The 13206-nt window shown below is 48.1% G+C and overlaps 1 protein-coding gene across 1 annotated transcript; it reads left to right on the top strand.

Annotated features, from left to right (window-relative positions):
• Positions 1-396: 396 nt before the first annotated feature.
• On the top strand, positions 397-7078 carry LOC103011548 (L-amino-acid oxidase-like). The gene is made up of 7 exons (XM_007164771.1): positions 397-412; positions 2646-2860; positions 3318-3430; positions 4533-4734; positions 5262-5330; positions 5560-5693; positions 6253-7078. Exons 1-7 carry the CDS (start codon positions 397-399, stop codon positions 7076-7078), a joined length of 1575 nt encoding a protein of 524 aa, XP_007164833.1.
• Positions 7079-13206: the final 6128 nt, after the last annotated feature.

The following is a 13206-nucleotide window of genomic DNA, read 5'->3' as shown; positions in this document are numbered from 1 at the left end:
CTGTGCTGGGAGCCCAGACACTGGATTTCCAAACCAGTCCAGATGCTCATTCCCAACCCTCACCCCTTCCTGGGAGATGGTCACAGCAGGTTTGGTACCGTCCACTGGGTTCCCACAACCCCTCCTCCCCACTGGCTGGGCTCTGAGCTGGGAGAAGGGGCTTCCTCTAGGAAGGGAGATGGGTCAGGAGGAAGGTGGAGGTGCAGAAGATGAGGCTGGGGATGGGACAGTCATCTCCCCTGACAGCCCAGGCCTTGAGGGCAGGGCTTCTCTGCTTGGCCCAGCCGACAGGGCCCTGAGGCAGCCCAGTGGGAGGAAGCCAGCTACTGCTGGGTGGAGCTGGCTCCTCATAAAGAGAGAGAGAGCTGCCCCGGGCTCAGCACGAGCTGCAGGGCCATGGTCAAGATGAGAGGTAAGTGGGGTCCCTCCTCTGGGTCTGAGAGGGAAGTACCTGAGGAAGGAGGTGTTGGATAGTGAAACAGGGAGAGGAGCTAGACTGGGGAGTGGGGATGGGCCAGGGGGTCGAGATGGGTCCAAGGGGGGAGTCTGGGCATAGGGCCAGGCCGGGGGAAGGGAGGTGGGGACTGAGACGGGACAGGAGCTAGGTCAGGGGCTATGGATACGTCCAGATGTTGAAAGTGAGTTGAGAGGATGGATACAGGTCTGGAGAATGAGTCTAGGGGTTGGGCCCACTCAAGGGGAAGGTTATGGCACTGAGATGGAATGGTGGTAGCTCAGGGAGATGGGAAAACTTGTCAGGGGTGGAGAATGGATTAGGGAGGTTGAAGTAGGCCTGGTGGGGGCTGTGGGGAGGCTCGACTGGCTGTTGCCTGAGGCATGGTTACCCCTCTCCTCTTTTCTGAGGGGTCACCCCTGCAGAAGGCTCTTCTGGCATTGGGAAAGGCCTGCCCTGGGAACCAGCTGGGTCCCTGCCCTTCCTCAGCAGATGGTCCCCGAAGGTCCCTTTTCTTCTTAGAGCTTCGGTTGTCCTGCCCGTACAAAGACTGGACTAAGGGGGTTCTCACCTGCCAAAAAACCTAGGGCTAGTGCAAGAGGGCTCAGTGTGTCACAGCTCCTGGCTCTTCCCCTTTAGAGCAGGTGACACCAAGGAAACCACACAGCCTCTCTTTCAGAGTTTCAGACTCTTAGGTGAATTTCTCTGTACATAAGAACGGTTCATTGTAGTAGTCACTCCGGACTTACTGCATGTTATATATAAACTATGGTTTCCAGTCTTGACTGCATGTTAGAAAACATGGAGGGTTTTGGAAAAATACTGTGAGGCTGGAGAAGAACAAAAGGATTGTTAAGTTCCCGTGGGGCACTATTAGTCACTGAGAAACTGGGCACCACTTCCCCACTTCCCTTCCCCAAAGAGAACTGTGTTACACACACACACATACATCCTCTCACAAATGCACACATCCCCAAAGAATGTGTGCTCCGCCACCTAACCTCATGCACAAATGCACACACAGAATCAAACACAAGACGCAAGCAACCGAATTCTCTCTCAAACTCAAGCAAATGCATACCTATCATCCTCTCTCCTCCAAACGCAGGCCAACACACACCCATTTCTACAATCCCTCTCGCTTTCTGTAGAGATTCATCCACACATTTACTCAGGTGCCTACACTGTCCCACAAACACATCCCCTTCACATAAAATCACAGACATCGCACGGTTATACAGGGCAATAATCACAAACTCACAATCACAGCACCTTTATCATGGACAAGCTCACACACACACACTCACCAACAGAAGCAGGCGAATTTACACTCCAATACGAAGCTACATACACTTTTTTTTTTTTTAATAAATTTATTTATTTATTTATTTATTTATTTATTTATTTATTTTTGGCTGTGTTGGGTCTTCGTTTCTGTGCAAGGGCTTTCTCTAGTTGTGGCAAGCGGGGGCCACTCTTCATCGCGGTGCGCGGGCCTCTCACTGTCGCGGCCTCTCTTGTTGCGGAGCACAGGCTTCAGACGCGCAGGCTCAGTAGTTGTGGCTCACGGGCTTAGTTGCTCCGTGGCATGTGGGATCTTCCCAGACCAGGGCTCGAACCCGTGTCCCCTGCATTGGCAGGCAGATTCTCAACCACTGCGCCACCAGGGAAGCCCTACATACACTTTTGTGTTTCTAGTCACGTGCACCCATGTGAACTTGTAGTCCATGTTCACAGTCACACAACTAACACCAGCACGTTCACACAAACATTCATACCCCATACAACACAGACACAGACACAATCACAAACACATTTACAACCACACATTCGACAGACACTGCCTGATCTTTTTTTTTTTAACATCTTTATTAGAGTATAATTGCTTTACAACGGTGTGTCAGTTTCTGCTTTATAACAAAGTGAATCAGTTATACATATACATATGTCCCCATATCTCCTCCCTCTTGCGTCTCCCTCCCACCCTCCCTATCCCACCCCTCTAGGTGGTCACAAAGCACCGAGCCGATCTCCCTGTGCTATGCGGCTGCTTCCCACTAGCTATCTATTTTACGTTTGGTGACACTGCCTGATCTTACCACTCCCACTCATCCACACAGCCAAGCTCACTCTAGGTAGGGCGGGGTACAGAGCCCGAGAAAGGCAGCCCCCATTCCTCTCTCTGCCCCAGGAATCCTGATCTTGGGGCTCTTGTTGGCTACTCCCAGCTGCCTTGGCTACTATGAGGACTTGGTCAAGTGCTTCCAGGACCCCGAATACGAGTCTATCCTGGTCACAGCCCAGGAGGGCCTCCACACCTCCCCGCTGCCCAAGCGTGTGGTGGTAGTGGGAGCTGGCATGTCAGGGCTAACGGCAGCCAAGGCCCTGCAGGACTCGGGCCACCAGGTGAGCAGGCCTTGGAGGGGCCTCAATCATTCACCTCCAGTTTGCTTCGTTGTGTGGAAAAAGAAAAGGAGTGGGGTTACAGTCAACACTTTGACAACTATGCATAACCCACCAGGTCTCTCAGACCTTAGGTATTGTTCCTCAAAAATCTGGGTTCTCCTGAGACTTAACTGTAACTTGTGCTCTTTTGGAAATAAAAGTAGAGAAAGGCTATGCTAACCAGAAGGGACCAAGAGGCGTTCGGACCCCTGTAACCCTGGAGCTCTTCTGCCTCACTTACGTTACTCAGGACCCTCTGGGAGGAAACCCCCCTCTGCCCAGTTTGGTTATCTTGTACATTCAGGGACCTACGGCCGGGAATTCCAGAGTAGAGCCTGTGGCCCGTGGGGGTGGGAGTAGAGGGTGGGAGAAGGGAGAGCATGACCCTGGGAATGACAGCAGCCTCTCTGAACACCAGGTAACTATCCTGGAAGCCAGCGACCATGTCGGGGGTCGAGTGATCACATTCAGGAATGAGAAAGAGGGCTGGTACTGTGAACTGGGGCCCATGCGAATCCCAGAGTCCCACAGGTAAGTCTCAGGAACGGGGTGGAGCAAAAGGCAAGGAGGAAGAATTAGGAGGAGGAAACACAGCCCTGCTGCCATCGTGTCAGAGCCCTTTCAGATTCACTGTCTCATGTGATTCAATCCTGCAAGTCAGGACTAACACGGATCCCCCACTTGACAGAGATGATCGAGGCTCAGAGCCCAGGGTCATACAGAAAGTGGTAGATCCCAGATTAATAATGACAATAGTTACCATTAACTCATCAAATTGTTCTCTTTAAATATGGGCAGTTACTTACATGTCAATTATACTACTTTAAGCTATAAAATAATTAATAATAATAACAGCTGCCATTCAGTGAACACTTACTGTGTGCCCCACCCTGTGCTAAGTGCTATATGTGTATTATTTCATTTGATCCTCGCAACCCTATAATTTAATACTCTTATTTATCCTATTTACAAATCAAGAAACTGGGCTCAGAGATACTAAGTGACTCACCCAAGGTTCTCCTAGGAGAAAGTGACAAAGCTCTGCAAAATCAAGGAGGCACCTGGCACCAAAATATATGCTCAATCCCTAAATCAGAACTCACTCCTGGAAGAGAACCCAGCCCCTGGTTCTGGGGCTTCCAAGACAAAAAAGATCCCTCACCTGGTGTCCTACATACCTCCAAAAATATGGCTTCTTTTTGGCCTTAAGTGGAAACTGAACCCGAGATTTCCCTCCAAACACCATCAAAAACAAAAACAAAATTTAACAGTATCAGCCCAAAGTAGGAGTCTTTAGATATGGCCTCAAACTTACTTAGAATTTGAATTTCAAACACTGTCTGAAACAAAATGTCTCTGTCTCTGTATCTGAGTTCTAGATGTTCGATTTCCTTAAGGGCCTTCATTCAGTGATGGGTGAACTCCCTACTCCCTGTCTCCCTCCGGGCAAAAACAGGAGGAAAAGAACTAATGCTAGAGTAAGAGGAGGCAAGGTTAGAGGTGAGGAAGCAGTTAGTCTGAGGTCCTTGGGCACGTGAAGAAACTGGTTTTCCTGGAAATGGTTTCTATCGTGAGGTCAGCAGGAACGAGGTGCCTTGGGATGGGTGCCATGTTATGCCTGTATCTGTTCCAGGTTGGTCCACACCTATGTCAGGAAGCTGGGCCTGAAGCTAAACAAGTTCTTCCAGTACGATGGCAACACCTGGTACCTCATCAACAGAAAACGCTATCGTACTAGGGAGGTGAAGGCCAACCCAGAGCTCCTAGGCTATTCCATGAACCCAAGAGAAAAGGGCAAGAGTGCTATGAATCTCTTCTACCAGTCCATTGCCAAGGTGATTCCTGTCTCCCCCCTCCCCCCACTCCAGGGCTAGGAAAAAAACAAGGTCTGGCCAAAGGTCACCTGGCAAGTTAGTAGGTGGACCCAGGTCACCTGACTCCTACCTGGTACTCTTACGATTGGTCTGCCTTCCTTCTAACACCCCCTAAGAATTTTGCCACCCCAACGCTAGTGTCCAGCCCCATCTCTTCTGTCCCTGTGGTCCAATGGCCCATTGCTTGATTAGGCAGTGGAAGGAAAAGGAATCACCAGGTAATCCAATCCTTAGTAATGAATCAGTCCTCCTAGATTGCAGTGAATGTCTTCACCTTAAATTTTAGTCTCCAAAGGTCTTTAAATGAAGGAGAGATTTGGAAGTTAAGAGACAATTTAGGAGGTCCTAGAAGCTCCCTTCCCCTGGTCCTTCCATCCGCTCCCTCTTTGTCCCCACCCTCTTCAAAATAACATCCAGAGAACCCAGGAGTCCTGCCTCTGGCTCTATGACTTTAATCCAAAGCTGCTCCCCCTTCCTCTCCTCTGCAGCTCAGAATAAGTCTGAAAAAATTCAACTGCAGCCACCTGATGTCCTATTATGATTCTTACTCCACCAAGGTGAGTGAGGCAACGAAGTCCCAGGATAGGGATGGAAGGGGGTCTGTGCTCAGCCTAGATCCCTGGGGTTGTCCCCTGCATCCCAGGACCCTCTCCTCCCAATGCCCACAGCTTCACCTCCCTAGAGTCCAGTCCCCCTTCCCCCGCCCAACCTTGCCTACCCCAGGCCCCTGCTGAGGCCCCTTCCTACATACTGGACCCTCTATCCCGTGCTTCCACCTCCCCACAGGCTTACCTGCTGAAGAAAGGGATGCTGAGCCGAGGAGCAGTAAAGATGATCGGGGATGTGATGAATGAGGATGCTGGATACTATAAGTCCCTCCTGGAGGCCCTTCGGACTGACATGGTCTTCACAAGTAATAAGTAAGGCTGATCTGGACCAGGACTCGAGTCGGCCTCTTCCTCCAATACTCAGAGCAGAGAAAGGGAACTTTGTTGAGTAGTCACTGTGTGCCCGGTGCTGCGCTAAGCACTTTCCAAGGGTTATCACGTTTAACGCTGTGATCACCTGGAAGGTAGGCACTATAGTTCAGAGCCATTTTACCAGTGAGGATGCTGAGGCTCAGGGAAGTTATGTAACTTACTTAAGTTCACACCACTTGCGCAAGGGCTGGAGCCAGAATCCAAACGCAGGTCTGTAGGACTCCCCCTGGGACGCAAAACTGCATGGTGGACTTTGGAGCTAGACTGCGCATGTCATCGTGGGAAAGTGCCTTTTTTCTGGTGTTCCTCTTCCAAGCTATAAACATAAACAATAATCCCTCCCTCACAAAGACTAGTTAAGGTGAGGTATATGAAGTAACCAGCGCAGGCTGCAGGAGGCTAGTTTCCTCCCTTTTCACACTGGGATCGCTGCTGGCCACTCAGCGAACCGACCTTGCACCTCCTACACTCACCCTCTCCCCTCTCTTCACCCCTACAGCTTTTCCGAGATCACCGGGGGCTTTGACCAGCTCCCCAAAGCCCTCAACGCCAGCTTGAAGCCTGGCACCATCCTTCTGGGCTCCAAGGTAGAGATGGTAGTGAGGGATGGGCCTGAGGTCCGGATTTCCTACCGGGTGGGCGAACCCAACTCGACGCTGCCCACCCTCACCGCGGACTTTGTCATCATCTCCGCCTCGGCCAAGGCCACGCGCCTCATCACCTTTGAGCCCCCGCTCTCCCGGGAAAAGATGGATGCGCTCCGCTCGGTGCATTATACTAGTGCCAGCAAGGTAGTTCTGGCCTGCAACGAGTCCTTCTGGGAGCGGGATGGCATCCGGGGTGGGGTTTCCATCACCGACCGGCCCTCGCGCTACATCTACTACCCCAGCCATAGCTTCCCCAGCGGCAAGGGGGTCCTGCTGGCCTCCTACACCGTGGACGACGATTCCCTCTTCTTCATACCCATGAAGAACGACCAGGTGGTGGATATCGTCCTGGAGGACCTGGCGGCCGTGCACCAGATCCCCAAGGAGGAGCTGCGGCGCATGTGCCCCTCCTCTGTGATCAAGCACTGGTCTCTGGACCCCCTCATCATGGGCGCCTTCACTGAGTTCACACCCTACCAATTTGTGGACTATTCGCGGCAGCTTTTCCAGCCAGAGGGCCGCATCCACTTTGCTGGCGAGCACACCTGCCTGCCCCACGCCTGGATAGACACTGCCATCAAGTCTGGCCTCCGAGCAGCCAGGAACATTCAGGCTGCCGTGGACAAAGAGGCCACGGGGAGACAGAAGACCTTCACCAACACCCAGAACCATTTCTAACCCTAAGAGAAATCCCTGAGGGGATCTGGAAGGAAGCAGGCTGCAAGGTGGGAGTTGGAGGCAGAGACCCTGGAGAGATGCCGCCATTAGTCCCCATGCCCACAAAGAGCCCGAAAATACCAGAGAACCCAGCTGGCAAGTCCACCCCATTTCCGGCTTCTCACTCCTGCCAGCCCTTGAGAAGGATCAGCAGAGTCAGGGTATTTGGAGGGAGAAGGAAAAAACCAAGGATGGACTGTGCTAGAATCAGCCTTTAGCTTGCATACTAGTAACAAGCAAAAAAAGAGAGTTTTCAACAACACTCAAATTTCTGTCATCTACAACTAGAAGCCCATAAAGGAACAGACAAACCCAAACCAGAGCAATGTTAAACCACAGACTGGCCACATGAACCCACAGCACAGCAAACCCCAACATTGCGTGCTTGAGCCAGGGTCCTCACATTTTGGCCCAGCTGGAGTCGAGGCGGATGGGAGAGATAAGTTCTTTTTTGCCCTTTTTTGAGCCTGCAAGAGCAGGACTTGGCTTCCTAGATATTCCTGGCCCATGGACTTTTCCTCTCTACCCTGACCTCTTCATCACCAACCAGAACTCACCGCCCTGCCCCTGCCTGTCCAATCCACACATCTCCCTGGGAGGACACCAAGCTCATTCTACATGCCCCCTCCCCACTCTGTTCCACACTAACACCTGCCCTGTCCTTGCACGCCCAACTGAAATTATTCCCTCTCCCCAAATCCTTCCTTAATGGCCACACTCAGACCCCAGGGGTCTCTTTCCTTTGAACCACAACCGTTCCTACCTAGAGTCCCAAACATTTGAACTGTGGATCTTCTTGTGCTGTTATATGTTACTTATCCAAGTAGACAAAAGGAAGAAGTAAATAAAGTGGTAAACCCTGTCGCTGGAGAACATTCCTACCAGGAAGACTCTGGAGACCAGCATGATGAAACATATAGTGTTATATCCTGAGACTGGCATATTTATAGGAGGAAGGGATAGAAAGAGGAAACATTTTCTTACTGCATTTGGTTTATTGTTAAAACCCCAGCCTACTTAATTTTGGTTTTCTTTGCACCCCTATGTTAGTCAGGACTTTTTCTATTTCAGGTGCTGGAAATCAAACTCAAACTACCTTCAGGGAAAAGGAAATGTTTTGGCTCACATATCTGAAAAGTCCAGGGTGAAGCGCACTTCACTCAGACTGATTGGGTTCAGGAATTGATAAGTCATCATTAAAGTTCTCTCTCTTTCTACCTCTTGACACTGTTTTCCTAAATTAGCTTCTGTATTGAGTTGAATGATGTCCCCCAAAGTTCATATCCATCCAAAACCTGTGAAGGTGACTTTATTTGGAAATAGAGTCTTTGCAGATGTAATCAAGTTAAGATGAGGTCATATTGGATTAGGGTGGGCCAGGAGGAGAAATGGAACAGACTCTGCCTCAGAGCTCCCAGAAGGAGTCAGATCTGCTGACGCTTTGATTTTTGAACCTCTAGCCTCCAGTACTGTGAGAAAATAAATTTCTGCTCTTTTAAGCCATCTAATTTTATAGTAATTTGTTACAGCAACCCTAGGAAACTGTACACATGGTGAACCCCCTAGAACCCGGCTTCATCAAGGGAGAAGTCACTTTCCAAATTGTCTCCTGGTCTGTTATATTTGGTAACCCCATTAGTGTCATGGCAAAGGCCATGCCTTCTTGAGGCTCTCAGAAGAGAGGAGGAGTCCTGACCAAGCGGAGTCCAGGCAGAGAACGAAGCAGAAGGTGGGACTGGGGGAGAGCAAGGTCCCGTAAGAAGAGCTCATCATGAACCCCCTTGGCTAAGAGGAGGACCCTGAAGAAACAAATCAGGGAGGAGCACAGGGAAGAACAGGGAAGCAAAGAGCTCTTTGCTGGCCTCTGCCCGTTGGATATAAAAATGAGGCCCCAGGGCCATGGAGTCAGCTGTGCAGAGAGGATGAAGTAGGCTGAGGGGGAATGAAGGGTGGAAGTCAGACTCAACCTGTGGTTTGGAGATAAATGACTCACAGCATTTGGATGGGAGTATTAGGCAGAAGATGAAAAGGTTCAGAGATACCTTTTTATTGGAGAGCTGCCACACAAGGTTCTTAATTACAAAAACCAGAAACCAAATCTGAGTGATTTAAGTCAAAGAGGAGAGGAGGAATATCAAGAAGCTCCCAAAATTGACAGGAAGGGAAGTGGGCAGATGCCAAAGGACACTTGTGGCCTGAGCCACAGCCAAGCTCCTGCCATAGGAGCAGCCTGATAGATGGCCATTGCGTGCTGGTGTGGCCATTGGGACCACCACCACTGGGCACACTCCTACTGCTGCCAGAACTAGTTCTCAACTGTCCACTGCTTTTTCATTTCCGCTATATTCAAAATCCCAGATGGGAGCATCCAACTGGCTGAGCCTAGGTCAGTGCCCACTCCCTGGCTGCAGCATCAGGGAAAGCAAGTAATGAACAATATTCTAGACTTTGAAGTGGGAGGTGAACTGTTGCCTTCCATCAGACTTTACTGTGGTGGCTTCCCCAGGCACAGGAAGCAGGTATTGATGCTGGCAACCATAAGGCAAAGTCAAGGTAAGTCCCAAAGAGAAGGACAGGACACAGACCACCTCTGCCACATGAGCCACTGAACCTCTCTGAGTCTCAGTTCCTCAGCTGGACAATCAGGATAACACCCCACCCCTCCTTCATGGCTGAAGGGATTAGAGATCCTGTACAAAGGGCACCTAAAGATTATACGTGCATAAAGCATGGAGGAAGTCTTTGCCCCCCGCTGCTCTGAGAGATGAATTATTCGCAGGTTAAGGATGAGGACACCAAAGCTCAGTGGGATCAAGTGACTTGATGAAGCTTTGACAGCCAGGTGTTGGGAGAGAATTCACAGCCAGGGCTGACTGATTCAGAAGTCTAGCTCTTCCCACAGCACGATGCTGCTAGTCTAGTTGGAGAGAGAAATGACTGGCCTGAAAGAGATGGGACAAAATTCAGACCAAGCAAACACTGAGGCAGGCGAGGTGGCAGGAGCTCTGTAAGGGCTGAGATATGCATGGGCAGTGCTGACCACCTGTCTGGGTAACACATTATGCCTATAATGCTATACTCCCTCATTTCCTTTCTACGTGCTTTCTTGAGGGGGGAAAGAAAAGAGTAGAGTTATGGCTCATAAAACCAGCAGCCTCTCTACAGATGGCTACTACAAATTTCAGTGAGCAGCCTCTTTTATCTTTCTGCATCAAAATCTGGGAACACTCACAGAAGGGTGAGTGCATAGAACAGCCATATGTAACATATGCCTTAACAAAAGCAACAGTTGAGAATGACTCCAATAACTCTCAAGAGGTAAAAGCATGACCCATTCTGCCCCAAAATGTACCACCCACACAAGCCACTTAGAGGTAGACCTCTGGGAATCCCAAGCTGAAGCTTACTCTAAGAGCATGGAGAATCTTGAGCAAAGTCTCCCTTGGAATCCCTGGGCATGACATCTTCTCTTCCTGCCCCCAGGGATCTTCTTAGAACCCAGTGAGTACATCAAGGGCCAGGTGCCAGAGCTCCAGATTAAGAAGCAAGGCTAGAACTTGGAGTTGGGCCCCTTTGGATGCTAAGAACCCACTAACAGGCCCCAGGAAAAAGGGTGAGGAAGGAGGGGTGGAGAAGGAAGAGGAAGGGGACCCTGCCAGGAACAGAAACTCAGCCCCTCTTTGCCTTCCTTTTCCAAGCATTTTATATTCATCATTGATTGTTAGTCTTCCTGCTTGACAGACAAGGAATTGAGGCTCTGTGAGTGAGATCAACCCAGCATGCAAGTGTAAGCACCCAGACTAGATGGTAATAATAATAGCCATCATTATTGGGTCTTACTGCAAGTATTGTGCTAGAACCATACATTCATTTTCTAACTGAATTTTCTAACTGAATCTCCACCCCACCCCCCCCAAAAAGCCAACCTCTATGAAATAGACACAATCATCACCTTCATTTTACAAATGAAGGAATTGAGAACTAGAAAGCTTCTTTTGCTCTAAGTAACATAAACAGGATTCTCTATCTGATGCCCTGCATGTATTCACAAATTTAAAATTTCAGTCTAACATGTAAATTACATCAAAATATCTCCCAGATCCCCTGTAGTAAAAAGTGAGTTAGTCCAAACCAGAGCCAGACATAGTATTATTTTTTAAACCACTTAAACCAAAAGAATCAGAATGCTGCTTCTTCCTTGAGTCTCTGGTTGTCTGAAGGGCTTCCATTCAAAACCAGGGACATGACCCCTGCCTGTCTCTCCAAGGCTAGAAAAGAAGGAAATAAACTTTCTGGTGATACTCCAAGGAAATACAAATTAAACTTCAGGAAGCACTTTCAACCATGCTCCTGGGAAGACTGGGAAATTGTTTTCTTTCAAAATGGTCCGGTCTTGGAGCCCCATGAGCATGGGGGTAGAGGAGTGAGAGTCAGCCACTGTGCTCTAGGCTGTTGTGCACCTGGCAGGTAGCTGGAACTGAAGCTTCCCAATCTCATCCAGTGCAATGGAAATGCTGATTCCTCAATGTATGGCAGCACTAGAGTAAGATATTGAGACTAATGCTGAGTTCCTGAGCTACTCAAAAGAAGAGGACAATTCAACAGGAGAGTTCTGACCTAATAGCCCATCACCACCAGTGTGCCACACTCCACCCCAAGAGGAAGGCAGGGAGCATTTGTGGACTGAATGTGTGCTTAAAGATCATGAAGCCAGGCCACATTTTTGAAACACAGAAACTGAAAAACCCAGAGGAGTTAAAAACATAATCAAGGAAAAGAGACTATCAAAAACTTGCCAGTCTGATTTGAAAAATAACTGAAGAGAATTTTAGAAGTGAAAAACATAAATAAAATTAGAAACACAGGGATAGATTTAATAGAAGGTTAGACTTAATTGAAAAGATAATTAGCAAACTGGAAGAAAGAGCTGAAGAAATTTGTCTCTATTTAGAGACAAATTACTTAGAAACAAAAAGATGAGAAATATAAAAAAAGAACTTAACAGTCATGTAGGATAAAGGGAGAACATTCAATATAAATTTAATCTGATATAGCAGGAGAGAATAGATAGAACGAGAGAATGGCAATATTGAAGAAATAATAACTGAGAATTTTCCAGAATTGATGAAATACATAAAACAAATGAAGGAAGTCCAACAAATTCCCAAGCTGGATAGGTAAAAAGAAATGTATACCTGGACACATCATGGTCAAACTGGCTGAATACAAAAGACGAACATAAGATGCCAAAAGCAGCCAAAAAAGAGAGATTACCTATGAAGGACTGCTGATTAAATTGATAGCTGGCTTCTCAATAGCAACACAGACCAGAATACGTTGGAATACCACCTCAAAGTGCTTAGAGAAAATAACCAACAGCCTGGAGTTCTAAAACCAGCAAAAATATCTTTCAGTAATAAAGATGAAACAAGACATTTCTAGGTAACAAAAACTGATGGGTTTTACCATGAACAGAACCTCACTAAAGGATCTTCCACAGAGTGTACTTCAGGAAGAATAATTCCAGAGGAAAATTCTAAATGGGAAAAAGAATAGTGAGCAAATAATTTTGTAAGCATGTGTAAAACAATAATAACTGTGGCCACTTTTTAGTGTTAAAAGTTTTTAAGATAGAACCAAAATCCTGGACAAGAATAACCTATAAGTCAGGAGGAAGGTGATTGGAGATAAAATATACTGTATCCTCTAAAAGAAATAACACAGTACAGCCCATACCAAGATAAAGGCTTAGTAAAGTTACTGACCTTCAAAGATTTAAAAATCTGCAACAAATTACCTACAGATATTATTATCCCCTTTGTTAGTAACAAGTCCCTCTGCTGTTTAAATGGCAATGTGCCCAGCTAAAAATCCACATTTCCCAGCCTCTTTTGGAGATAAGCATGGCCAATGAAATATAAACAAAGCTTTTGAATAAAACTTCTAGAAAAGCTCCTTAAAGGAAGCTGGCTCAGCTGAAGCGGCTCCCTTTCTGTCCCTTACTCTTTCCTTTCTTCTTACCTACACCTCAGATGAGATTGCTAGAGCTGCAGCAACCATTTTGTGACCATAAGCTGGCTTCCAACTCA

Source organism: Balaenoptera acutorostrata, chromosome 1 (genome assembly GCF_949987535.1).
Source record: "Balaenoptera acutorostrata chromosome 1, mBalAcu1.1, whole genome shotgun sequence".
NCBI classification, from domain to species: Eukaryota; Metazoa; Chordata; class Mammalia; order Artiodactyla; family Balaenopteridae; genus Balaenoptera; species Balaenoptera acutorostrata.
The sequence above is the reverse complement of the archived record's forward strand: the minus strand, read 5'-3'. Positions and strand labels throughout refer to the sequence as shown.

Coding starts and splice junctions, on each gene's coding strand:
- LOC103011548 (XM_007164771.1), top strand. Junction 2,861..3,317: donor TGCAGGACTCGGGCCACCAG/GTGAGCAGGCCT, acceptor TCTGAACACCAG/GTAACTATCCTGGAAGCCAG. Junction 5,694..6,252: donor ATGGTCTTCACAAGTAATAA/GTAAGGCTGATC, acceptor TCACCCCTACAG/CTTTTCCGAGATCACCGGGG.